General features: G+C 41.8%; 1 protein-coding gene across 1 annotated transcript in view; it reads right to left on the bottom strand.

Annotated features, from left to right (window-relative positions):
- The window catches only part of CLMP (CXADR-like membrane protein), a 40,887-nt gene extending 14,471 nt beyond the window's left edge, over positions 1–26,416 (bottom strand). Inside the window, 2 exon segments of the mRNA XM_009701119.1 lie at positions 26,271–26,314; positions 26,316–26,416. Coding sequence (XP_009699421.1) covers positions 26,271–26,314; positions 26,316–26,416 — 145 coding nt within the window.
- Between the last annotated feature and the right edge of the window lie 19 nt (positions 26,417–26,435).

The raw sequence follows: 26,435 nt of genomic DNA, 5'->3' as shown, positions 1-26,435 counted from the left end.
CACGTCCATGTTACCTCAAAGAGATGTTCAGTTGCGTACTTATAATTGCACATAACACGGTATGACATCTCACTTATCCACTACAAGCACTACTAATATGATACAAAATGAATGCCTAATGTATTAGCACTCTGTCACTTTTCATATTCACTCAGTCTCAAATCCTCAGCTACAGCCTACCCTAGGGCAGAAAATGAACAGCAGCAGCTCCTCCCCATCACCCCCATAAGTCTTGTCAAAGACTTACATTAAACTCCGCAACACTTCTGGGATGAATGCAAGGTGCAGCCTTCTGGTCTGAGCCCAAGACCAGGAACAATAGCAGCTTAACTCTAGAAGAGTTACAGATACTGTCTACAGCCTCTATTTCTCACCAGTGCTATAGCAGTTAGCATCAATTACTTAGTAGTTACTGAACTCATGAGAGGTTAGAAAATTAAAAGAAACCTCATTCTCTTAATCCTCATCCTTGCGCTGGTTTCAGTATGAACCAGAGGGAAGAAAGATAATTAAAAACCTGATCATCTTTTTATCACTATGATTCAACTCCCTCCCTGCATCTTTCCTAGTTTGGCACAACAGCATACCAGCTGCAGGCAGACTCTGAGAACAGATACATCTTTCCTCTCATTTTTTCCACTGTTACTGGGAGTTACAGCATCTGGACATGCACATTAAGGTCTCAGATGAGTAAAGGCAGAGCTCTAAATCACACTTTCTGAATCAGAGCTATGAATTGAGTGAGTAAGGATTACCGAGGAATGCAAACCCCACTGTAAATGTTGGAAGAGACACTCACCAACTGCATTTTGGGAAGTTGGCATCATGCAGACAATTCACTAAATCTCTACATGCTGAGTATGTTTGCATCATACTGAAGAAAGTCTGATCTTACATTTGGTGAGGCCCTGTGCTCAAAATGATCCTGAGCTTCTTCCCAGTAACATTTACAAACCAAAGACTAGACTGAATACTATACTCGTGAGAACTTGCATTGACTTTAAAAGAGACATGCATAATTTGGAAAGCATTCTCTCTTCAGAGGGACAGCTTTCCAAAGTGGAGCTCTTTTAACTGACAGCAACACTGCACAGCTGCTGCAAGAGATTCTGAAGTTAAGAAAAGCACTGAAAAGTCAGACACAGGAAATAAGGAAATGTTATTTAACACAAAATACAAAGTATGATAGATTCCTGCACATTTTATTTTTTTTCTAGTGACTGTTTGGAGCACAGCTGAACCTAAGGCATTCCCATGCACTGACAATAGCCAGAGACTGAAGTCCGAGGAGGATTCCACTACCCACAGGATTGCAGTGTGTGAGCTGAGGGCCAGATCTTGATTTCTGGATCCATTCCACTTGACAACCCACAGTGCTAAAAAGGACCTGGCTATACAATAAAGTTACATTAATTAAGTTGGTTAAGTGCAGCAACAATGCTGCAACCTAACAACCAACATAAGAAAATGAATTAATTTTTTGTTTCTGTGAAAGTTTTAGAACATTTAAAGACATGTTGAAAGCGTACTACTTACTGGTTTTCAACTGTCTACTTATTTACTCCATAAACCTGTGGTGTTTCTTTTTTAATCATAGTGTAGATTTATCAAAACCCTAGTCTTACTTTTCAAAAGTTCAAAGCATGAATTAAGTTACCATATAAGATGCTTGGAAAAGACATAAGGACTAAATAGAAAGCAGATCCATTTCACTTCCCTCGGAAATAGAAGCATGCTCAAAGCACTAAACTTTTCCAATTTTAACTGGCTTTCAAACATGCAGGTGGAAAGACTAAAACAAAGCTTCAGTATTACTTGAGCTAAATAAAACCTCCAAACTGTTGGGGGGACAAACAGGGAGGGATACTATTCCAGAGCCAAACAGCTCAGAATTTGTCAGAGCAGAACCATGGTGGCTTACTTAATTTCTAATGGTCATATCGAAATGCCTCTGCAATAGGAATGAGATTGGTAGGGAAGAAGATTTTCTTCTCTACTCACCACAGGGCTCCAACGCCAGCAGCTGAAATGCATGTTACATACATTTTGCACATGTTTGCAAATACCAAGGGCTCTGCAAAGCAACGAAATCTGCAAAAGCCTAGGGCCATTGCTAGGGGAAACTCTGAATGAGAACATGCAAGCATCATGCCTGCCAAATATTCCTGTGACCTTTGCTCAAAAGAGCAATCTAGTTCTGCTCTGGCACATGTCCCTTTCCTAAAGGGAGGGATGCCCCAAGTAAGACTGGAGAGGCAGATACCTTTGTACAAACAGACATCGGGTATCTGCCTTACCAAGAGCAAAAAAGCCCTGTCTGAGCGCTACAGTACATCATCGAGCTCTGGTGAGCAAGCACAATGTTTCTGAGATGCTGAACAGGAAAAAGGGTTTGGAGGCAGGGCAGAGGGTAAAAATGGGATTCAGGCAACTGTTGAACAAATCTGCTAATTGGATGTGAAAAGGTCAGGCATCTTTATCAAGAAACATACTGTAAAGGTCAGGTGAAGTATACAGAAGTAAGCCTAAGAGGAATGGGTAGCACACATGACCAGTTCCCACCACCAAGACTCAGAATTTCCACCCTCCTTTTCCGTTTATCTAAGAGGTCTGACCAACTTAAAAGCATTGCTGAACTCTTCCTCCGTTCTTATTCAGAGGTCCCTACCACAACTTAACCAACTCATTTCCTCAACATCAAGAACTGTTTTATCAACAGCCCTGACTTACCATAACACAGATGATGTTGAAGAAATAACAAACTGTTGGAGAAAAGGCTAGTCTTTGAGAACAAAAAAATAGACTGTACTACATTATTCCTGTCTTGTGAACAACTATTTTGGATTTTGTTGTGAACAAAATGTGCATGCATCATCTTTCAGAGCCACTTTTAAAACTGCTATTGAGGACAAACCATATCTGTAGCACCTATCATAAACTCGTGATATCTCAGTTTTGTCAGAACTGCTTTACAACCACAGAATAGTGGGGTTCAGAAGGGACCTCCAGAGATAATCTCATCCAAAGCCCTGCTCCAAGCAGACACTCCAGTCCCTTTATCATCTTTGTGGCCCTTAGCTGGACTCATTCCAGTATATTTGTCTCATACTGAGGAGCCCAAAACTGGGCACAGTACTTCACATGTGATCTCACCAGTGCTGAGTAGAGATGAAGGACCACCTCCCTTGACCTGCTACCTACACTCTTCCTGATGGAGCCCCAGATGCTGTTGGCCACCTTTGCCATAAGGGCACATTGATGGCTTACATTCACCTTGTTGTCCCACAGAACCCCAGGTATTTTAGCTGCAAAGGGGAAAGGATATAAGCTACAAGATACAAGGACTCCAGAGCTAGTGCAGGAATACAGGCATTCCATGGAAACAAGGATCCCAGTGGGTCCGTACAGTCTGATAAGTGATGGAGGAAAAGTTTCTGCTGAATGATATGGGAGACTTGGCAGTGAGAAGTATTCAGGAAATTCATCTAAGCTTCCTGGTAGGAAAGCTCAAGCTCAAAAAGGACCTCAAGCCCTCATGCAGAAGTAAGGCTTCCCGGACAAGCTGCAGCTTCTCTGCACCTCACTTCTGTCCTTTTCAATTTATGCAAGAAAACCTACATGCCTCAGGGATGCATATGTAAAGCTTACAGAGGGAACGACAAAATTGTACAGAAATCAAAGCCAGACTTCTCAGAGGTGCACGAGTGGGTGAGAGACAATAAGGAAGTTCTGAAAAGGGGAATTCGTCAGATATTAGGAAAAAATTTCACTATGAGAACACTCAACCACTGGAACAGGGGCTCACAGACTGTGGAATCAGCATCCTTGGAGCTATTCAAAACTGGACTGGCTGAAATCCTGAGCAGCCTGACACAAGCTAACCCTGCTTTGAGCCACAGATCTCCAGAAATGCCTTCCCATTTATACTATTCTATGACAAGCTCCAAGTCTTACAGCACATCAAGGAGACATCCATGAGACTCAAATCCCACTCCCTAAAGCCTTAGGCCTTCCTGCTTCACAGCAACTTCTAGATTGCCCAGGAAAAAAAAAGCATACAAGGCTGGCTCTCCCACTGCCTTGGCTACAGAGAAGCTCCCAAGTGCCACAGTTTGGTTTCAGCTACCATGACACAAACTGTGTGCACAGCTGCTACATCAGGGTGGTGGGCTCTTCAATGATGAAGTCATTGTAATGTCTGGCAGCCATCTGTCAGCCACATTTACAGTAAACACCAGCTCTCCTAGCATGTGTGGTCTGTGGTGATAACTGAGCACATAATTTGTTGAATTCAACCTTTTTTTTACTGCTGACAGTATCTGTGAGCAGGTCACAGCTGCCTCCAGTTTCACTCCAGTACCAGCTTTTTTTTAGTTTTCTCTCCACATGATGGAAGAAACAAGCTGTTGTAACTTATCAGATACATCATCTGATATTGTTTCTTGATTGCCTGAACTTGCAAGTAAAAACATATCTGTTGAACATTGGTTTTTCCCCCAATATTTACTTAGGCAACAATTAAATGTATTTCAAAGTGCCAGAGAAATAACTAAATCATTAACTGACCACAGAAAGTGGCAGAAAAAGGGGCAAAGCAAATGTGCTAAGGTAAAACCTCAATATTTACATAGTACTTTACATTATCCAGCAATGCTCCGATTTGGGGAATTGAAGCAAGAACTGCTTGTTTGCTTCCAGTTTGCTTCCTTTGTCTCCATACCCTACTGGTGATACTGGAAATGCATATAAACCCAGGTTTGCAGGGAGGCACCCTCTCTGCAGAAGCCACAAAATATGCTTCCCTGCAAGTTTAAATCAACTTTTTATATTATTGCTATCCAGTGTTGCAATGGGTTAATTTTGTCTTCAAAAATGCCCAGTGTTCTTGAGCAAGAATTACCACAGGAAGCTGCCAAAATATTTGGCTAGTTTCTGCAGTACTCATGGATTTTTTGCTGGTTTGGCTTCTCCAGGAAAATCCATTTGCTTTAATAGAAGCTGACACAGCTTCTCTGCCCCTGCTTTAAGAAGGCGTTTTCAGTCAGAAGGAAGACTAGATAAAAACAGTCTAAACTGAGCACTCTGCTCTTTCTCTGCCTCCCCAAGCTGCTCTTCACCCTCATACCCTTCACTGAGGGCACGTACAGCAGCAGGTCTTCAGCACCTCTGCAAACTAGCCACCCTAAAAAAACTCAACTGCAAGTTGTTTGTACTTTACCTTGCACATCCAGAAATTGTGGATACTCAAGGCTATTAGTCCTCAGGGACTTGGATATCACCAAAGAGAAATAGAAAAGTGCAAAGAAAATGAAATAGTATACTCAATAGCCCATTACTTGTTTACTTTTTTAAACCTTATGGACTTCATCCAGTGGCAGTGAGTTAACTAGCTTCATATTGCATAAGCAAAAACATCCTTAACATTACCTTCCCCCTACTGGTGCCCCACAGCGTGACTTATGCACATTCTACAATGAAAAGGACAAAATCACGGTGCTCCCATTGACCCTCCCATGCCAAGATCTCAGCGTTTTCATAGCCGCTTAGTGAAGCTCCTAAGTATCATTGTTTTCAGTTTGCAAAAGAAAAAGCAGATAATGAAAGCTCAATTTGCCCAAGGATAGCTATGGGCAAAAGACTGACCAAAGTCACACGGAATCAGTGGCAGAGTTGGGAATAAGAGCTACAATTCACAAGGTCCATCCAAATCAAACTACACACTGTAAACACCTCGACTGCCTGCTTGCAGGAGTTCAGTGTCCCTAACCACTAGGCCAAGCATTAACTCCAGCTAAATTAACTTACAGCACAGCCTTTTTGCTTCTTATAAAAGTTGAGTTACATTGAATCTCAGGCAAGTTACCACTCAGTGCCAAGAGGAGGCCATGGAAAAAGGCCATATGCTCACTGCGTTGACTCTTACAAAGACTGGCACCCTATACAGACCACAGGGGGGGAAGGGAAAGGAAAAAAATCAGCTCATGGCAGCTCATAACTTCTAGTTTCCAAATAGGACAGAAAGTGAAGCCAGCACAGAGCTCAAGCTGCAAGGAGGTAGCTGGCTTCTTGCCCAATACATTGGTTCATTTTTCTGAGGCCCCTTCAAGCTTCACATTGCTAAAAAAGGAAGTTGGAAAATGTTATACTGGAAACAAGAAACACTGCATCTCTCCCTCTAGCTCTCTGCCTGGAGGGAACATCTGTAGGTAAGCTTCAGCCACCCAAAGGAAGAGCTGCAGGCTGCTCTGATTTCACCTGATTCTTGCTTCACAAAGCAAGCATGGGAATAGCGACCAGTCATCAGCCATTCCTGACACTCATCATATTCCTGGTTGCTGCTAAAGAACTTTGCTGTAAAACACAGGTGTTAGGTTATACCACATCCCCTCCAGCTCCCAAAGAAAAGCACTGTCAGTTTCTTTTTCACTTACTGGTGGTGCCACATGAGCCCAACTGGCAGCTGACAATGTTTCCTTCTGAACTTTGCACAATTGTTACAAAAGCTAAATATTTTCCCATTATTACTAAAAATGGCAACAAAAAAATTTCCTATTCACACTGCAAGAGTCAGGTTTTCTTGCATGGCTTCTTCTGCCTGGAACTGCTGTAGCACAGGGAACAAACCCTCCAGAACCCCATCGGCTCTGCTGCAAGCATCCCAGTGGTCCCTTTCATCTTCAACCTTCTGTTGCCAATTAGGAAACCAGTGTCGCCAGTACTGCGTTGATTGAGAATGACACTAGTTCACTGAATGGAGAACAGAACAACCATTTTACCCCAAGCTACTAAGCAGTAAATTCCAAGAAAACCCCTTCTCCTTTCTGAACCAGCATCCTCTCCCCTCCACGGGGTTTCGGGACCAGCGGGTGAGGAAGGCACAGTTACACAACTGCTGCAGGAACCGAGGGGGAGAATGAATGTCAGAACTTGCTAAAACATGAACCCAGGAGCCTTGGGGATTCAGTCTCCAACATCCATCAAACATGATTAATTTTAATGTCACCACATTTTAATGTCAATTACTTTTAATGTCACTGCTTCTTATTTACTAGTGCAACCACATTTTAGAGCTGATAAGAGATTCCCCCAAAGAACTTTTAAGATCAAATAAATAAACAATCAAAAATAAATGCAACAAACACAAGCAGCAGCCTGGTGCCTCCCTGCTATTGTAAGGCTCTTGATGTGGTGAATCTATTTCAAAGGCCAAGGCAGTTGAGAAATAGAGCATCTGAGGCTTTTAAGTTTAGGGCCAAATTACTACTTAGTAAAAATTTGCTTCTACTCCTATTTTTCTGACTACATAATTTGGCTAATTGAAGATGTCTTAGACATGTGGCTTGATACTATTTACATTAGGCTAAGCCCTCAGACAAGGATATGTTTTGATTAGACACTGCATAGATTAGAGAATAACAAAGACAGTTATGATTCTGAGCATCTTAAAAATTGTGTATAAAAACCAGACAACAGGCAATTTGAAACTGATGAGGAAACTCATAGAAGAGGACTTCAGACTTAAAATTTTTAGATTATCAAGTGACTGGGGAAAAACTGGATAGCTGAAGATTTTTTGCAAAGCAACGGGGATGTTAACTCCTCACATAATCTCAAATCCATTAAAATGTTGCAAATTTAAAAGCCTGTCCTTTCATTCAAATGCCTCTGTTTTATATGCTCTTTGGCAGACACTGAGAAGCAGCAGATCGATGAGAAAAGAAACAGCACAGAACATACTCTATATCTACATATGTGTAGTACTTGCTTGTTGCCTGCTACTCTGGAAAGCAATTAAAGCACCCTTCTCTTGATGCAACATTCAAATAGCTGCTGTATATCCAGAAAGTCAATTGGTTTTAAAGGCTTGATTCACACTAAAAAATACTTGTGGGTATAAACAGGAAAAATTGATATGTGAACTTTTGTTTGTTAAGCACTTTTTTAATTAGCTGGAGAGGTTGACAAAGCCTCAAACCCCATGGGGTTTCTCAAAAAAAAAGCAGCCTTGTATATATCTTTAGAATAAATTATAAGACTGAGAATAAGTCAAGGTTCTATTCTAATGAAACTTAGATAAAAAAGATATTCAAACAAAGAAAGCAAAGAAACTGGAGAGTAATTTAGCCACCTGTATAGTGTTTTTGAGAGTCTAAAAACTGACTCAGTCCACTTATTATTGATATACACTTGTCTACCCACATTTGCACTTGCCACCTCACTGGCAATGCACAATATAGCTCTGCGGAACTACTACAGTTTTACTTCAGAACACATATTTTAAGCCCATAACAGTTCAGTGGGACATTTTAAGTTCATAGCTCCATCAATGTTACTAAATTAAGTCTCAATTCATAACACAATTGTAAGAATTAAATGCAACATTAATAGATTTTTTTCAAAGCCAGAGCAGATGAGTTTTGATCAAGTTTTCAGTACAGCAGAGACCACAGAACATTGCTGTGATGTTTGCACAGTTGGACAGCTTGCGGTTCTATTAGCATCTCTTCCCAAGAAACAGCCCTACTTGCCCCACTGATAGACTAGTTCAGTAGCATATTAAACTCCCTGATCATTCCTTGAATCTCAGCTTCTATCCTGCACTTGTCAAGGTTCAACTTCTAGCTACAAGCTCTTATTCACTACATTATTAGATAGCTGTTCTCAGAGGGCTCTGTAAAGACAGCAGGGGCTGCCCTGATCTTGGTCTTCACCTGTGAAGGGGGAGGTTTAGCATGAACCAGCCCTCGTCGTCAATTGATGTTAAGGTCCAGGCCTCGTTCAGAACTGAGGGTGGGATTTACATAACTTCATGAGTTTAATTCTCTCCCTCTTTTCAGGGCATCAGTCATAGCACCCTGCCTCTCAATATGTGCAAAGTGTCCATCATGTCATCCTTGTGTCTCTCTTCGCCTGGACACATTGGTGTGCATCAAAAAAACACTTACTATAAAAGGTAAGCAGATAAAACATGAGAGGTGCCGAGAGATGCCAGACAACACATTCTTACAGAGCTTTGTGCATATCTGACAGCAAGCATAGCCCAGAGTCATCTCCCAGTCTTAAACAGTTCACATTCCTTCCTTAAGCTAAACCCTGCTCAGCTGCATTGTTTCAACAAGCTGAAAAGCAGTCTTGTGCCAGGGGTTTACTGCAGGGACCTTTACCTTGACCCAGACTAAGCAAGACTCTCCAGGCACAAGCTCCTAAACAAAGCACCACATTCCACTTATTTATGCATTTCTTCTGTCCTGAACCAGCCAGAGAAAAAGCATGGCTGTGAGGCAGCAGGGAGACCTGGAAGGCAGGCTCTTCACAAAACCACCTGAGGCTACATGAAATTCTCCACAAAGCCAAAGCTCAAATTCCTCAACAGGTTCCCTAGCCTATTTTTGTTTCAACTCCTCTATGAATGAGAAATAGTCTAGCCTCTCTTTTCCATTACAGCCAATTCAGATTCACTGAAGTTCAGCAGCTCAGACCTGTATACTCAGCTAGTGTCCATGCCTTTCATTTACACTCAGATATTGGCCATGAAACATGTTTTCCAATAAAATCTCAGTAATCTCACACTGAAACACACCTTAGGCAAGTTTCCTCCATAGATCGTTTACCTCTTTTCCATGGCAAGCTGGGTCTATCATGTCAAGGATGTGTATGTGATAAACAGTATCCCAGTTTTTTTCTCTGTGCACACAGTACTTCTGCCATGCATTTAAAATCCATTAGAAGACAGACTTGCAGTCACAGCAGGCTTGTAATAGAACAGTACACCTGCAGTACCAGCAAAACCTGATGCATTGTCCTTTCCCAGAACACGAGAGAAGTAAAAGCAAGACTTGAGTTTGCAGTTATTTAAGCAGACTTCCACTTTTCCCTCCTGGAAAGGTCTAGTCCCACAGGGCAGAGATTACTGTTTCTGAAACTGGCATCATTAGTGGTTATTCACCCTTGGTGACAAGACATGATTGGAAGCACCTAGAGTTGCAATATTACAGACTGGCAAAGGCAAAATACTGATTTTGCTCAGGAACACACATTAAGAAATGGAGGATCCAGCTACCAGAAAATAGGTTCAAAGTGCTTAACATCTATTCAGGAATACATTAGATATTTAGAAGGCTCAATGACAAGCTACATTAGATTTATTTCTTCAGCTATATAAATACCTAATTCTCCTTAACTGCCTAATATTCAGGACTAAGTTTCCAACATAAGCGTGTGATTCTGCATACTGTCAGTAGTGGGCTTTCTTCCACCTCCATTTGATACTGGACCATTTTGAAGTGAAACAGTCATTCAGATGAACTCTTAGTCTCATCTGGTCCAGTAGTTCCTAGCTCCTTATTTCCGTGTTTGCTCTCAGGCAGGAGTCTGACTCAGTGGCTGAATCTATGTAAAAGTGAAACACTTCTTAGGGTTATCGTAGAGTTTCCAAGGCATCTGTAAGAGTCTGATGCAATTGTGACAGCTCACAGAACTGAATCAAGGGCATGAATAACTGTGGCAAGCCTAGGGCCACAGTAGGAACTATGGCTAAATGAGTACATTAGCCATTTGCTAACCATAAATATGAGGAAAAATCTTGCCAGGGAAGAGTCCCCCTTTTTGTTTTTACCATGTTCCTGTATTCTTTTCCTTAAACCAGCTACTGTAAGTAACTGGAAACAAGATAACAAGCTAAGTGGGTATCCTAACCCTTACTGTACCTCTTATTCTGTAACACATGCTTATTAGATGCTGGCATTCTGTCCAGGACACAGTTTTAATGTGTGAATTTTGCACTGACAATTAACATGCCTATTTGCTCTTCGGTTGCCATATCTGGAGTGACAGGATACACAGCCCTCATTTCCCTGTTACAAGCCTGAGTTTACCCTCCCAGCTTCTGCCTCCCATGTTTATTCAGCCCAGCAAGCTCAGCAAATGGAAAAGTTGCAACAGCTTCATAACACTGAAAATAGTTTATTATGTTTGCCTAGTAGAGAAGGGAAAAGTAGTCAAACAGCTCCAGACTTTAGATAACAGCAGTTCATCAGCCCCAGACCACACAAGTCTCTCCACATCTGGTCCTCATTAACATCTAGAAACAAAACCAAAGTACATCTGCCAGGCAATGGCTCTTATCTGACATTTATGCAGAATAAGCCAAATAAGATGTGCCCACTGGCAGGGTCCCAGTTGATCCTCAAGGATCATTTGGGATGATTATAGGTACCAGCATGATTAGAGCAGGCATAACAGGGTATCCTGAGCAAGATTTACAGTCTGGTTTGTGGTGAGGCCGATTCCCTTGATCAGCCAGCTGCTTCTGGCATCCTTCAGGATAGAAACTGTGGTTGGGGGGGGGGACATTATCATGGGCTTGCTTAGAAATGTTTTATTCAGGCTGTTTATCCTCAAAAGAACATTTTCCTTTTAGATTAAATTATCTGGATTCTGTTTATGCTAAACACAGGAGACAGGACTCAAGCATTTCCTCTTTTAGGAAGTATGGCTGAGTGCATTTCCTACAAAATTTATAAAGAATTGAAGTAAGGACTTGTATGGCTCCTGAAGATTTCAAACTCTTCTTCCCTAAATGCTGAAAGAGCTGGCTCTGTCAGAGCAAAGTTACATCCCAGTGGCATGAAATACAAATGCAAGCAGACAGCAGCGATAAGATTTTTGGAAAGGGCAGGCTGATAAAAAAAACATAATCAAACTATTTTTCAATACTCCACATTGTTTTATCTGAAGACCATAAACCACAGTATGTAATAAGACATTTCCCTTTTTACAGATGGGGAAACCAAGGCTCCAAAAGGACTTGCAAAACCACCTACTAGGATCACAGTTGAGATGAGACAAGTTAACGAACAACAGATCTGAACCTTACCAGTGATAAGTTTGCATTCCAATAGACTACACAGTCATCACTGGAACCAAATCCAGATTCCTGTCTTCCCATCTCTTCTCTCCTTACAATTCTGACTGTCTTGCTATAAAGATACTATCAAGTTTTATGTGCCATTTTCCACGCATTAGTCACACCTTACTTCCTACAGGAAGTCTCTGCCCCCACCTGAAGCACAAGGGAAGTGCCTTGCTCAATCTTCCAGGAGACCTGAAAGCCAGATAATGAACAGAGCTCCTCTGCCCATAAGGCCAACCTGTCTTAACATTCATAGCACGGTTCAGGACTGATGCAAGTCTAATGTTGCAGTATCTTTAATCTCACATCTGCCTAGGACATTTTCCCTGGCATCTACTCTGAATGTTCATATATTATGTACTACTACTGGGTCAGAGGGGGATGTAGAGAATATATGAACAGTGACTGCTATTTAAAATGTCTGCAGAAATTACATTTACCTGTTATATCAAGTCTTCCCTTTCTGCTCAGTATGAACTTAACTGATGGTCGGTATTTATAAAGCATGCATAATGATTACCTGCTCAATTACTATTATAATGCATGGTTGACAGTAGTGCTACCCATTGTGTGGCTCCACCAGCTCCCTGTGCTAGAGGAATTCACGTTTTATTTTTAATCATGCATCATAATCAGGCCCTAATTTTATGCATATTGGCTCAGGATATTTTTCCTTTCTTTTACATTGTCAGTCTGCTTGCCACATCCTTGCTGAAGGGGATTCCTCACTTTAAGTCCTTCTCTTGGTAGGGCAGGATGGCCTCTTCTGGTTGAGGATTATAAGCTCTGACAGTGCTGACACAGAAAAATAAAACCCCAGAATGATTTAAAGCAATGAGCAGGGCTGTTCCCTCAAGATCAGGAATGCATAGCTACTACTGTCCTTTCCTCCTGTAACTCAGACCCGGTCTAAACCTGGCTACTTATAGACCTTATCCAGAAAGTGCAAGTCACAGACCCTTTGACAGCCTCCACCCCATCATGCACTCTTCATTTGCTAATAAGTTTATCAATGTTTAGTGACAAAGAGACCACACACTGTCTCCCCTCTGAAATAAAGCATTTATGGCCCAGTGTCGCAACAAAAATGATACTCACTGGGGCTAGGACGCTAAGACATAACGGGATGAAAAGACTTCGATATACTTAAAAGCCAAGAATGTCACAGACCTCCTAAATCCAGGGCAATTAGATCATACTGCCAGGAAGATACATACTGAAAGGGTGCTAGAAGACATCTTTTCAAGAAGAGAGAATTAAGTGAGCTCAGTACCCATCTACTCCCCACAGATGCTTTAGAAAAACAGAATTTATTTGCTTTTTAGTGCATTTCTTTGTCCATTCTGCTTATACAAGATAATCGTAACAAATAAAGAAACATTTAAATCAGCAGCAAGGATGGAAAAGCAATGCCAATTCCTCCCTGAATAAGCTCCTCCCTTGCAGAAACAGGAAATTAATTTCCCTTCCAATGAGTAAAGATGTTGCTGTGCCAGACTCACTACATCAGGTACTTTTCAGTGTAGAGAGATTTTTCCACCCCACTGCTATGACACTGCCAGAATCTGGACATTTCCAGCAAACATCCCAGACCCCATCAAAGGCTTATGAAGCCCAAAACCACAAAAGAAGATACACATATAGAGTTAAAAGAGGTTCAGCATACTCAAAGCACGTCTCATTGGCATGAAGGACATCAGCAGCTATGGAAGTTGCTGTTTTTCTGGGTAGGCTAGATTTTCCATGCACATGGTTGCAGAAAAGGAAATATTGAGAGGACAACCCTGAGGACAGGGACTAAAAGGAAAGCTACAGCCAGAAGCAAAGCATGCTGCACATATGGTTTTGCACCATATAGTATGGGAGAGGCTGCGACTGTTCTGTAAGTAGGGAAGACAGGCAGGAGTGGCACAGGAAGGGATAAGGTTCTCATATGTCATATGCCATTGCAAAGTGATAAAAAGTATTTGCATTCAAAGGATTCTCCTCAGCGATGGCAGCCTTTATCAAAATAAAGGACATACCTCTGCCCAGCACAGCCTCCATTAAGTGATAGTTTTAAAGCACATGGAGAGTGCCCAGTACGGCTATTTCAGCAGTAGTAAATCACTTACAGCAAACAATTGTGGTTTTTTTTTCCACTTAACATGTTTCTGAGCTGAGGTAGGGTGTGCCATACACCAGGAATTATATTCTATAAAACTAAGCATGCGTGAATTATCGGTGCATTGGTTTCTGGAAACAAAGAATGGAGCAGTCCACATCTTCAGTAGCCCTCAGAGAGCCACTAATAAGGGAGAAACAAATGAGAAAATGCCAATATTGTCTAACTGGCTAGTTAAAAAAAAATCCTTCTACATGCATGAATAAGCAACTCCTCCCCCCATCTTTTTGCTTAAAGATTTTTCTAAGGAGAAGGTGAAGAGCAGATAAGGAGAGACAATCTAAGCAACATTTTCATCCCCTCTAAAAACTAGTATACAAGTTCTTCTGGGAGCTTAGAAAAACAATGTAAAGAACATACCTGAACAGTATCTATGCTGTCCTAGATTTAAATGTCTCTTTATATGAGAAACTGATTAAAGTAACTAAGATATTTTTGAAAATGCCCAGGTACCACAGTTTCAGAAAGGTTTCTAAAGCATCTGTGTTCAAGGCTTAACGGATAAACCCCTAAATTAGTCCTGAGCACTTGACAGAAACATGTGGTGCACAGCACCCAAGGTGTGGCACAAGCCTGCTCCATGCTACAGTAAATCTCTTTCACTAGCCAAGCCAGCATTAAATAAAAATAAGCACAAGGAGCTCAGGCAGAGATAAAGAGGAGAGACTTTATGAGAACTGAAACCAGAAACATTCAAGTTATTCAGAAGATGTATAATCTTGGTGACAAACCGATGGGAGATTTTTACCACCTGAGGCCTTCAAACCAAGTCTGGCTGTCTTTCCAGAAGAGAAATTTTACTCAACTGATTAAAATGAATGCAAGGATAACAACATGAAATCCTCTGCCCTCCAATATACTCTAGCAATCTTCAACAGTGCCCTCAATTTCCTTCTACCTTTACCTTTGAAGTGGGGCGGAGTTCTTTCTGCAAGACTGCTTGAAAATTCCTGTTACTGTGTGTATTGGGATCTCTCAAAAGTTTTCTCAGATATTCCTGTAAGCTAGATTTCTGTTACATTTTCTTCTGTGGCTTTAATGTGCTAAAACCCAGAGATGTTAAGTCCAATAATCCAAACCGCACACTACAGGGCTGCTCAGTAGTTAGGGCCACTAGCAAAGTATAATAAACTTGCTAGCAGATACTGCTTTGTGATCTGGACAGAACAAGCGCAATTTACGTAAGCCTACAGTAAGTGAGCACCTTCAGCATCCCATCTAAATGGTTGTTTAGATGTCTGAATATCTTGGGTTTCCAACTCTTCTGCCTTCTCACTGCATGAATTTGTGCTCTAGAATTACACAAAAATGCTAGCCTGGTACCTGGCTTGTTTAGACAGAAAGCAGGAGGAAAACTAGGTTTAAGACATTCTGGATTGCTACACAAGCTTTCAAGTATGCAGTGTTGTAGGGAACAGTGCAAACAGGCAAAGAAACAGTCCCTGCCTTAGAGCACTTGCAACCCAGAAAATATCATCCTAAACAGTTCTGTCTGGTGCAATAAGGCCCAGTTTGTTCCATTTGCATTCTGGTTTCGGCTTTCCTCATCTCTTCTGGTGCTTTCACAGAAGAGGATATGGGGCAGGGGAAGATGCTTGTTGACAACCAGAAAGAAAAAGAAACACTGCAGCCTCTGCTGCATTCAATGCCTTTTACTAATGGGTATGTATTCATTGCTATCCCACAATGGAAGCAACATGCCCAGGGCATTACTAAATAGGAAAAAGATGCAAGTTCAAGTAATTAGAGGGAAAAGTATTGTGCAATGCAGGATCATTAGTTCCAGAGCAGAGAAGCTCGGAGTTCTGAACTTTTCTTGTACCACATCATATTGGGTCTGAATTAACTAACAGCTGCAGAATTGTCTCTTCTGTTTACTCCAGGAGTAGCCTCGGGCTAAATGGAAGGAGCTCTGACAAAACCAGATAAGCTGGAATCTATTTGCCACACTGAGCTGCACTGATGGGAAGACTCTTCACCCATTAAACTACTGTCTGACATCTTAACAGACTACCACTTTGGACTTTTGCAGGTCCCTTTTCCACAGTCATTTCAAAGCACTTTACAGCTGAGGGGAAGGTTGCTACATTTGTGGGTGCTCTGACACTTATTCTGCAGAACAGCAGCAGAGGAGGCACAAAGCAGTTGAAACCAGTATTTTCAAATGCGCCCCCAAAACTTCGAATGCTTAAAGGACACCTGACAGCACATAGTTGGTGTGACCAAGCTCATGTGTCCCTAGATTTGCATCTTCAGAAGTACTGACCCTTTATAACACTTGAAATGGAAACACTCAAAACTAACATGCACTTAAAAAAGGAGCCTGAATTACTAAATCACTGAGTCACTGGCCAAACCAAGAATGGAATCTAGACATCCTGAATGCTGCTTTGACCAGAAAGCCCTCACAATAGCTTAAAATTCCCCTTTGGAAGAGAATTTTTAAACAATCACAGCATTTGTCAACACAAAAGCTATGCTTTGCCTGGTTAAAATTCCCTTTGTCTCTAAGCAAGAGCTTGAAACAATGGAAATGAAGAAAGGTTTTGCCCAGAGCACAGACCACATTAGAACAAGACAAAGCTGTACTGTGGAAACATCCATCCAGTTTGAATGGATTCAGTAAAACAGTTCCTTATGTGAAATGCTGAGACTCCTAGGGGATTAGGACCAAGCTCTCTGCAAGTGCCACCTCAGTCACATTGTGATGGGTGCCTGCAATGGAATATACCTACTCCAGGCATCAAAACAGAAAACACCACAAAAACCATCATAGCTGATGACCAGGAATACTTTGAAGGCCTCAGAACAAGAATAATGCCAAATTGCTCATCTGGAATTGAATTTCTGAACTTTGCTGACAAAATCTATGTGGTCTGCTTTATGCTCAAGTGGCAAATAATGCCCAGTGTCTGTATATTAGAGCAGCATCAGTTCTACAAAAAGACACACTAGTCTGCCCTTACAGGAAAACAGATGAAGCTGACATAGGCAGCTCTCAGTGACATCCAACCCCAGGCAGACCAGAATAAACATACAGAAATGAGGAACACTACCATCACTTGAGGAAGAGCAACAGGGATTTATGGCAGTACTAAGTAATCACCAGAACTTCATTCAGCCAGATCACTAATACCTATCATTCCCACTTTAAAAGCAGAGGGTCATGGATCTTCAGTCACCACATGAAGCTAAGCATTCATTTGATGCTGCTTTCAAAAATCTGCTCAGGTCCAGCATGCAACTCTCATTATAAATCGACTCACATTCCTAAATATCTGGCTCCTAACATCAGACCAGGTCTGCTGCTCGTCATTTATCAGTACAATGTAAAACAGTCTCCCTGGCATTCACAGAGCCCTGATCTTAGCTGGGGCCTTTAAGAACTACTATAAAGCAAATAAAGCAAGCAGTTGCTAATAATAACCACTACACTTAACAGGCCCAACTTCACCCACAGCCTAGTGCAGCACAGCTAAGGAAATGAAAGGCTTCACTGAGTGTGATTGAAAGCTGTGATACCATTTTAAAACTGTTTTTACACTTGAGCATTGAAGTAATACCACCAGAGACATCTGAAAATTAGGTAGTGCTCTGGCTTCCATTGGCATTCATGTGTTGCTTCATTTTTTTGAAGGACACAATAGCGCATAGACTCACCACTGGATAAAACACACTGCACCAAATTTTTCACTCCCTGCACCTAGAAGTCAGTCAAGGTCCTTCAGCAGGCTCTTATTTCCCATTTTGAGCACACTAAGCTGTTTGCTTCCCACGAGCAGTAGTTTCACATGCTCGTGTCTTACAAGACCCAAAGAACATTTAGCAGACATTCACTGAATCTGCATCTTGCTGCACTGAAATGAGCCCTAGTGCCAGTTAATGCCTCAGGAAAATGAAGCAATTTCCTTAATATTACTCAACAAGGCAGGATCCACAGCAGGATTTCCAGCACCCCACCAAACACCAGCCTTGAGTCTCACTTCAGATTTGCTCTGGAATTACCCTACCACAGCAGAGTTTCAAATCTAGCTCTGTACCTTTTTCTGCAGAGGTTTGATAAATGATCCTTTGTTCTGAAAAAAAGCCCTGATGCTTGAGAACATGGCTCCTTTTTCCTCTTGTCCCTGGAATTGTGATTGGAAATAATTGGAAGTGTCACTGGAAGTAATCAGAAGTGACAGTCCCTGGGCTATAAGGCTTTTGCTTCAAGTCTAACGATCCCCCCCGCAAAACAAAACCTAAATTTAAACAATGAAGTCATAAAGTGATTTGCCTTCAAGGTTGAAAACCCTACAATATTTTTTCTAAGCAAAAAAAAGGAAGTGCCTGACTGTTTTAGTTCAATATTCGAGGCTTGCTGTATTATATGAAAGACTTCCCCCTGCACACACAAGAACACCCCACCATTTCCTGGCACTCTGCAGCCTTACCCTACAGATAAAGGTTCATATCGATATTGAACATTTCTATGAGTCTTTACAATTTTATCAAGCCTTAAACAAAAAAAATAGCCTAAGCTGTCTGAGCTATAAGACTCAGCCAGCATGCATCTCAAATATTCCAAATACTGGAAAACCACCTAATGCCGTTATTTTTGCTGAGGCACAAAGAGGGAAAGGGAATGGAGCCACTCATTCTTTCCACAGTCCGGTTCTGGAGAGGCCTCTTACCAGGCCAGTTTGTACTAAATGCTATCCAAGCACACAGGAAAAGACAGTCTCTGCTCAAAAGAACTTACAGTCTAAATAGCCAAAGAGGCACAAAGCAGTGGAAAGAGCTACAGAGGGACCAACACGACTTGCCAAGATCTAGAACAGAGCAGGGAACTGCATCCAGATTCCCAGCCCATGCACTGACCACTCCCTAATGCTTTCCTGAGCTGCTGCTTTTTGTTTTACCTTCAGATACTCCAGCAAAGCGTACCATTTCCCTCTACAAAGCAGCCTTCGAGGCATTTCCACTTACAAAGTTGTTTGAGTTACTATGCCACTGCTGTTAGAAGATCGTAAGGAGCACTTCAATTTTTGAGTGAATGCTGGTGCACATGCTTTAAGACAGACAAATATTCCCCTTTATCAGAAGACACAGGGAAGGACAGGGGACTACCACCTATTTAGGGTAGCTGGCTTCCAGGTTCTGCTCTACCAAGCAGCTCAGCACAATGGACATCTTAACTACAAGTGATTACTCCACAGGTACATGCTAGCTATAAAAACTAGGTTTTCCACACAGCCCAGAATTTCCTTTCTGTGAGGGCTCTGCTGGTAAGAGCAGTCATTCACACCATGAGTGAAGTTTCTCAACACATTTGTACTAAAAAGCCATTAATCCTTATCAAGTATCTTGTTACAAAGTAGGAATAAGTCAAACCTTCCCATGGCTTAGAAGTCATCCCTCCATATGGCAGCTGAAGGACCTCAGCTTGATAAGTTGTAAGCCAATTAATTCAGCTGTTTGACAAGATCAGCCCATCACTATTTCTACCCATGTTTGAGGACATATTAAAGGGAAAATGGTTTTAAGTCAGAGCTGCAAAGGTTCTAGACATGTAATATAACTGCTGCCTTACCCTCAGGCAGCATGCACCCACCTGTGTCTTAGCTTCCTCCTCTGTTAGATGAGCTTTATACACTTCTCTACTCAACAGGGCCCTGCTAGACTGAGTTTCCCAAAGCTTTACATAAGGGTGACACTTACCACAAAGCACACTACCAAAGTAGCAGCAGTGCAGTATTATGGCAGACCAAATGCAATCTAGTCATGGTCATCAGTTGCCTCTAACTGTGCACGCTCCATTTCAAAAGGCTGTTTCCAGGAGACCAGCCTCTCTTCTGCCAGTGCATATTATAAGCACAACAAAATTCTCACTGACCTTTTCCTACCAAAGGCAATTAAACTGCAGGCACTAAGCTGAACTTCAACCTTTCTACCTAGTCAGTCAGGAATAAGTCATATACACTAAGGCTTCATACTCATTTTCCAGCCACAAAAATGAATGTCAGCTACACAGGAGAAGAGACAGGCTGAAAATATACTGTAATGTATATCGATTCTTGTAGGACAGCAACTCTGACATCATGAATTTGGGTCTGGCCCATTAAGAGAAATGCTGAGGTAAAACATTTGCCTTTTTAAACTGCCAAATGCTTTCCTAGAGAAGGTGAAGGAGCAGACGAGGACAGGACTTGTTTCATGACTATCACATTCACCACCTTCAATGCATCTTACAATTGCTCAGTCCCTCTTTGCAACTTGTTGCAAAGAAAAGCTAGAGCTACCTAACGAGTCACATGAAGAAACAAGTGGCTTGAGAAAAGCCGAGCAATGGTGTTTTGCTGAGGCAAGTCAGTACCTATGCTCCTCATATCCCAGTTGCTTTTTCTACTACTTAGTGAGCTTCTGGGGAACAAGGATCAGTTTTATTCTGGATTGCTAGCCCACTGCTAGAGCTCCCAGTCACTATCGCATACACCTTCTCTGTATTCTGCCCAGGGAAAAGCATGTTTTCAGCAAGGTTTGAACCCCTGGCTGGCAGAGGTGGGCTGTTATTCCACTCCGCAATATTGAAGCAGCAGACTGAAGGGAGAAGAGAGTGTAAGAGATGAACAAGACAGAAATTCACTCTCCTCACTTCTGTTGACTTTCCATCACTTTGCACATTTTCTATTGTTGTCCTTCCTGCACAGCCATTTCTGCATCTTCGGCTATCCTGTCATTTGAGTATCTATTCACAGACCTCAGTGACCTGACTTCACCCTTGGCTTTTTGCTGGACTGCTTCTGTAAACTAACCATTTCTAAAAACAGATGAAGAAACAGCTTTGAGGGAAAAAAAAAAAGACCCATTCATCTTTTAGACAGGGCATCACCAAGTTCCACTGCACCCAAAGGAGCCTTTTTCTGTAACACTTTAGTGCATGCAAGATACACACAATATTGCGTGCACACGAGCCAAGCTTTCTCTGCAAGTGTCTAAGTACATTACAGATACACAAGCAATGACTAGTGCCTTAGCTAACACAGGGGAGTGATTTATCTAGAATCTAAGGTATAGTTTGACTAAGGCTGTGGGGACTCTTTCTGAAGAGAAAAGGCACAGAAAGCAGCTTGCAGCACCTTCATTGGTACTAGACACACACTTACAATCATTTAGTATAGTGAAGCAAGCACACTTACACACAAAAGATTTTTCAAATAAACACAAGGCTTTGTCAGAGTAACTGTTTACATTTCTTTCCAGGCAGCTCCTGAAAACTCAAACCAATCCCGGATTGCAAACCTGCTAAGTTCCCTATAAAGCCCTGTATTTGCCTTGAGGAAAACAGGGGCATTTGTTGTGATCCTGAGGATAAACATCAGGATATCTCCAAGCCAGTTGTGCAATGACATTTCTGGGAAGCTTGTGCTGCTTTACACAAAATATGCTTCTGAAGTGGGCCAGAGTACCCCACAGAAACAGACCACTAATTCTACATTGAGGATACAAGCTCTAGGGTGGGCACAAAGGCAAAACACTAGTTGTTTTCCATGGGAAATTCAGAAAAGTTGCCTTCTCTCCCCCCAGCTCTATTTCCCATGAAATGAATTAATCTTCAGAATTTCAACTAACTTTGGCATGTTGTTTTTCCTCAGACTAGAAGGTTACCTTTTTTCTCCTTTTCTTCCTCATAGTAAAATGGAAAAACCAGAAATGTTAAAAATAACCCCCAAAATAAACATTTTTTTTTAGATGCTAAAAATCCAAACTACTCCATATAAAACAAAGCACTACTAGAGAAAAATAGGCCATTTCTCATCAAGCGTCTTGACAGAAAATATTTGATGCAAACCATCCCTGGCTTTAGAAGAATTTTAGTGTCTCACAAGGAGTGTTAACCCTGATATCTTGCCAGATAGCAACTCACTTAATTATGTCTAGCTCCTTTGAATTCCCCCTGGAATGCCAAATGGATACACTGCTTTGCTCCCTTCCCTTAGATATTCCAAGTAGTGTTCTATTAAAGAGCTCTTTGCCCTGTCCTAAAGCTAAATTCACACTAGTGTAACAGGCTGAATCTTGCATACAGTTGATTTTTTTGTTGACTGCTTTTGGAGTTTTTGTGACAGAAATGAGTTGTCAATTATCAGTTATATGAAGCTGTCCTTGGGAGAATAGTTTTTTTGAGCTAAATACACCAGTCACCTGCATTTGTTCAGAATCTAGCGATGCAAAGAAAACATGAAATCCGTGCAGCAAAATCACACACAAAACCCCTTTGCACAGCTGCAGACTTTTTTTGGTACTCCACTCCTGAGCCAAGGCTTTGTTTGGTTAAGTGCTGTAAAAACATGGGGCAAAACCCTTGTCCCACCAAGATTCGAAGTACACTGTGAAACAGGTAAAGGCAACAGAGAGTGAACCATAAGAAAACTAGAAGTAGCAAGTGTATTATATACTGTTAGTTACCTCTGAGAAAGTTGGGAAATACCTGGAAAATCAGCAGAAACAGAAGATCAGCTTAGTTTTCAGGTTGCTAAGAACATTCTCCCTTGCTTTTTTTTAAAATGTAAAACTTCCCAGTAACCTCACTGGGAGCAGGAGTGTGGTTTTTTAAGTAACACTGCAGTTGTCCTTGGCTTTGCTGGAGTGTAGCATTGCAAGGGTTTAGGGAGAAGGATCTCAAGGAGATGCGATAGGGCACAGCACAGGTTGCCTGTGCACTTAGAACAGTAGAGAAAGGCCAGATTTGGTATACTAGAGCACAGCCCCAGGCTGACCTACAACTGCTGAATGCTGCAGAGCCACTTCATATCATCACAGATTTTCAAGCTAGAAATCTGGTGAATACCTAGGCAAATGCATGCTGTCAGACCCAATTGCTCATGCCAACAGGCACTAGAAGAATCTGCACCATAACCTTTTTCCCAGTGCAGCGAGACAATCGGAGTCTTGGTGTTCAATGCAGGAGCTGTATCCCCTTGGGACAGTGCTGTAAAAGAGTCATTGACTTCAGAGTTCAGAGGGCAGAGGTCAGTTACATCAGTACAAAAGGTACTTTTGCTATTACAGCTGCACCCACTCTAGCATCATCACCCCAGTATAACATACCAATTCTAACACACCAAACACATATTTGTCAGACAATCAAGTCAGACACATTGTGGTAAGCAACCCTTAACACTAAGGTAAAGGTTCACTGCCAATAGCAGGACACAAGAAAGCTGGATGACTGATTTGGCTTGGCACATCTACAGCTTTGGATCTTAAACCCATCAGTTTCTGAAGGGCAGAGCACATACACTAGCCAACAAGGGAAGAAACATGCAATACCAGTGTCAAAGCCAGGTGTACCAGCATTACCCACGTGAACATATTTGATTACAAGAAAATTAGCTTTTTACTTGAATAGAAGGCTCATTAAAAATATTCAAAATGGACTCAGAGGGGGTGAAAGGCAGCAAAGGAGACTTCCAGCACCTGAAAATTTAAACTAATTCAGTAAAACATTTAAATGAAAACATTTGTTAGTTTTTTATGCGTTGAGAAATGCAACATTCTATTATGAAGTTTTATGCTCAGAAGTGTGGAATTTCCCTTGGAAACTTGCATTTTGATTTTTAGGAGTGCAGCATGTAACACAAGGAGTTTGAAACAATTTTGATCAGCTGTGGACCGAGACAAGAATCAGACATCACACTTACATGTAGGCACACACATTAGCCTATACCACCTTCCACTCCTCACTCCTTCCCACTTCATTTACCCAACCTTAACTAGGAAGTAAGCACAATCATGCTCTTGCCCACACTTAGGAAAGTCTTTCTTTTTTTCTTGTTTTAAAAGTCTCCTTAAAACTGGCTCCTGCTTCCTGTCTGCTCAAAGGAGGTAACAGCGTAAAAGACAAGGACTGTATATATTAGCCATGCTATTGGTATGTTTAATAATGAAAACCCAAACCATGCAACCTTCCTTTCAAGTTTGCTTGGCTTCTCTAAATGCCTTTTTCCACACTAGTATTTCACTTTATCAGCAAGAAAAGCAAGCCATCATTCACACTTTTACACCTTTTTACTGCAGAAAATCAATTAGACTTTAGCTAGCAAATGAGATTCCCCAGCCTCCTCATTTGCAGGACAAACTAAGAGCAGGGAACCACAATACTTCCTTATTTTTCCCTGGAACATGCTTCTAATTGGTGAATGAAGCTGGACACAGGGCAGAAAGACCAAGTAATCTGTTGACAAGACAGGCAAAGCAGGGGCAAGACAAGGGGCAGTTCAATGACTAATGTAGTACTAGGAAACAAAACATTCCAGGTTTTAACAAAACATTCCAGGTTTTGCTGTGGGCTTTGGGAATCTACTTATCCTCCCCTCACCAGTGCTTGGACAACTCCCACAGAAAGGCTGAGAAACTCAACTCATGGGCAAGGGCAGAGTTTGTCTCTTGTGTTTGTGTTACTAGCATAGTGGAGATGCCTAGATACCAAAGACAGAAGACTAACAATGACAAAGCCCATTGCATTTTATAGATAAAAGCAGCACTGATCGTGCAAAGGTAAGTTGCCATTACCTTACAGCCAAAAGCACCTTTTCTGTGGCAACGGTTTATTCCTTTTGCCTCAAGCCTTCAACATATGGGAATATTCAGCAGCTGAACAGGGTTTGTGGATCAAAGACTGCAGTTCCTATTTGCCTCCATCAGTGAGGTAAGCAACCTACCCTTTTGTCTTCTAATTTCCACAGAGCCACTTTTGGGGCCATTTCTGCAGGGCTGACCCAGCCCAGACACCTCTGGCAGAAGCCTAGCTGTTCTTCCTGATCTTGCTGTCTCATCTCCTGGAGTCTTCTTTAAACACTGTCTCCACCATATTGACACAAACAGCCAAAGCAGATGTGCAGGGCAGACAAACTGCTGCCTGCACTCCCCTGCAGATTCTGCAGCATGTCTAAGCCCCCTGTCACATTCCTGCAGATAAAACCTTTGCTAACAGCAATCCCTAGAGCAAAAACTTTTTCTACAGTTTATTCAGCAGCTCTACAAGAGCTGCCTGTCTTTCAGATATCTAGAAATCTGGCTAGTCCATGTTGCACACCTGTGAGACTTCAGGAACAGTGTTGTTCCCTGCAATATTTCTTTAAAGCTGTCCAAAAACTGTTTTACCTGTGCCCAGCCACATCAGTCCATCACCCTGTGGAGCTCAACTCTTCCCAGGGAATCAAAGACCAACCCACTTTTTCCACACTTGTACCCAGGTTCCTGGGGGACAGGAAGACCCAGGAATCACAGCTTTTATCCAGCAACAGATTTCAAAACTGTTTGCCTGTCAGCATGATCTGGTGAGCAGAACAGAGACAGAAGCTCACTCATCACATTACAGTGCCTCAGGAGATGCAGAAACCCAGGCTGCTTCCGAGTTAGTCTTGTAGGCAAGCCCCTTCAAAGACCTCAGGGCTGCAAACTCTTTTCTCCATAGGCTGTGGCTTTAACAAACATCTCTCTTCAGCCCTTCTACCTTCACTCTCCTTTAATGTCTTTAATGTCTCCTTTCCCTGTTCTCCACTTCTCTCCTATTGAACAGTCAACCTCTACACCTCTTTTCTTTCCCTTATTTCAGCAGCCCTTTTTCTTCCCATTTCTTGCCTTCCCCCTTTATCTCCCTTCTCCCATCCTTTCCCCCCCCCAACTCCTCCCTCTTGTGCTTCAACACATCTGTTTCTAATCTCAGGCATCAATTGGAAACAATAACCCCTTTTTATTTTAAAATCTGAATGTTAAATGCCCAAGCAAATCAAAACAGAGTTAAGCAAATTTGACACTATGCCCGAAACAAAGACATTTTGTTCACCTTGTTTTGCCAAAGAGGTTTAAGCCCCTCGCTAGTTCATTGCTTAGAAGCGCTCAAGCCCCTCGCTAGTTCATTGCTTAAAAGCGCTGTCGTCTTTAAATAAGAAACATACATTCCAAAAGGAGTCTGTTTAACCAACACTTCTAAAAAATTAATCCAGATATTAAAAGATCTCTGGCTGTCAACCTGCTAATAAAACAAAAAGAAAAGCGTCAGAACCCAACCAGCACTGAAATTGGAGTTTTCCATAAAAGTTTTTTCTTTACATATGCCTTTCTGTAGCTCATCAGAAATAAATTTGTCATGTAAAGAGGGAGCATGGAAGTTTGATAAAAACACTAAACAAAACCAAAAAGCCAACCTACCTAAAAAGAGAACTGAAAGTGCAGACATTCCGTCTCCAACCAAAAGGGACTTTTCCTCCCTTTTTCTTCCTTTCTTCCAGGAACGGCAGGCAGACCTGCACAGGATTCAAAGGAACGCCTCTGGAATGCACTGAGTGTAATTGCATCCATGTGCCAGAAAAATAA

Source organism: Cariama cristata, unplaced genomic scaffold (assembly GCF_000690535.1).
Source record: "Cariama cristata isolate BGI_N322 unplaced genomic scaffold, ASM69053v1 scaffold6595, whole genome shotgun sequence".
NCBI classification, from domain to species: Eukaryota; Metazoa; Chordata; class Aves; order Cariamiformes; family Cariamidae; genus Cariama; species Cariama cristata.
This window is presented reverse-complemented; position numbering and strand designations above follow the sequence as displayed.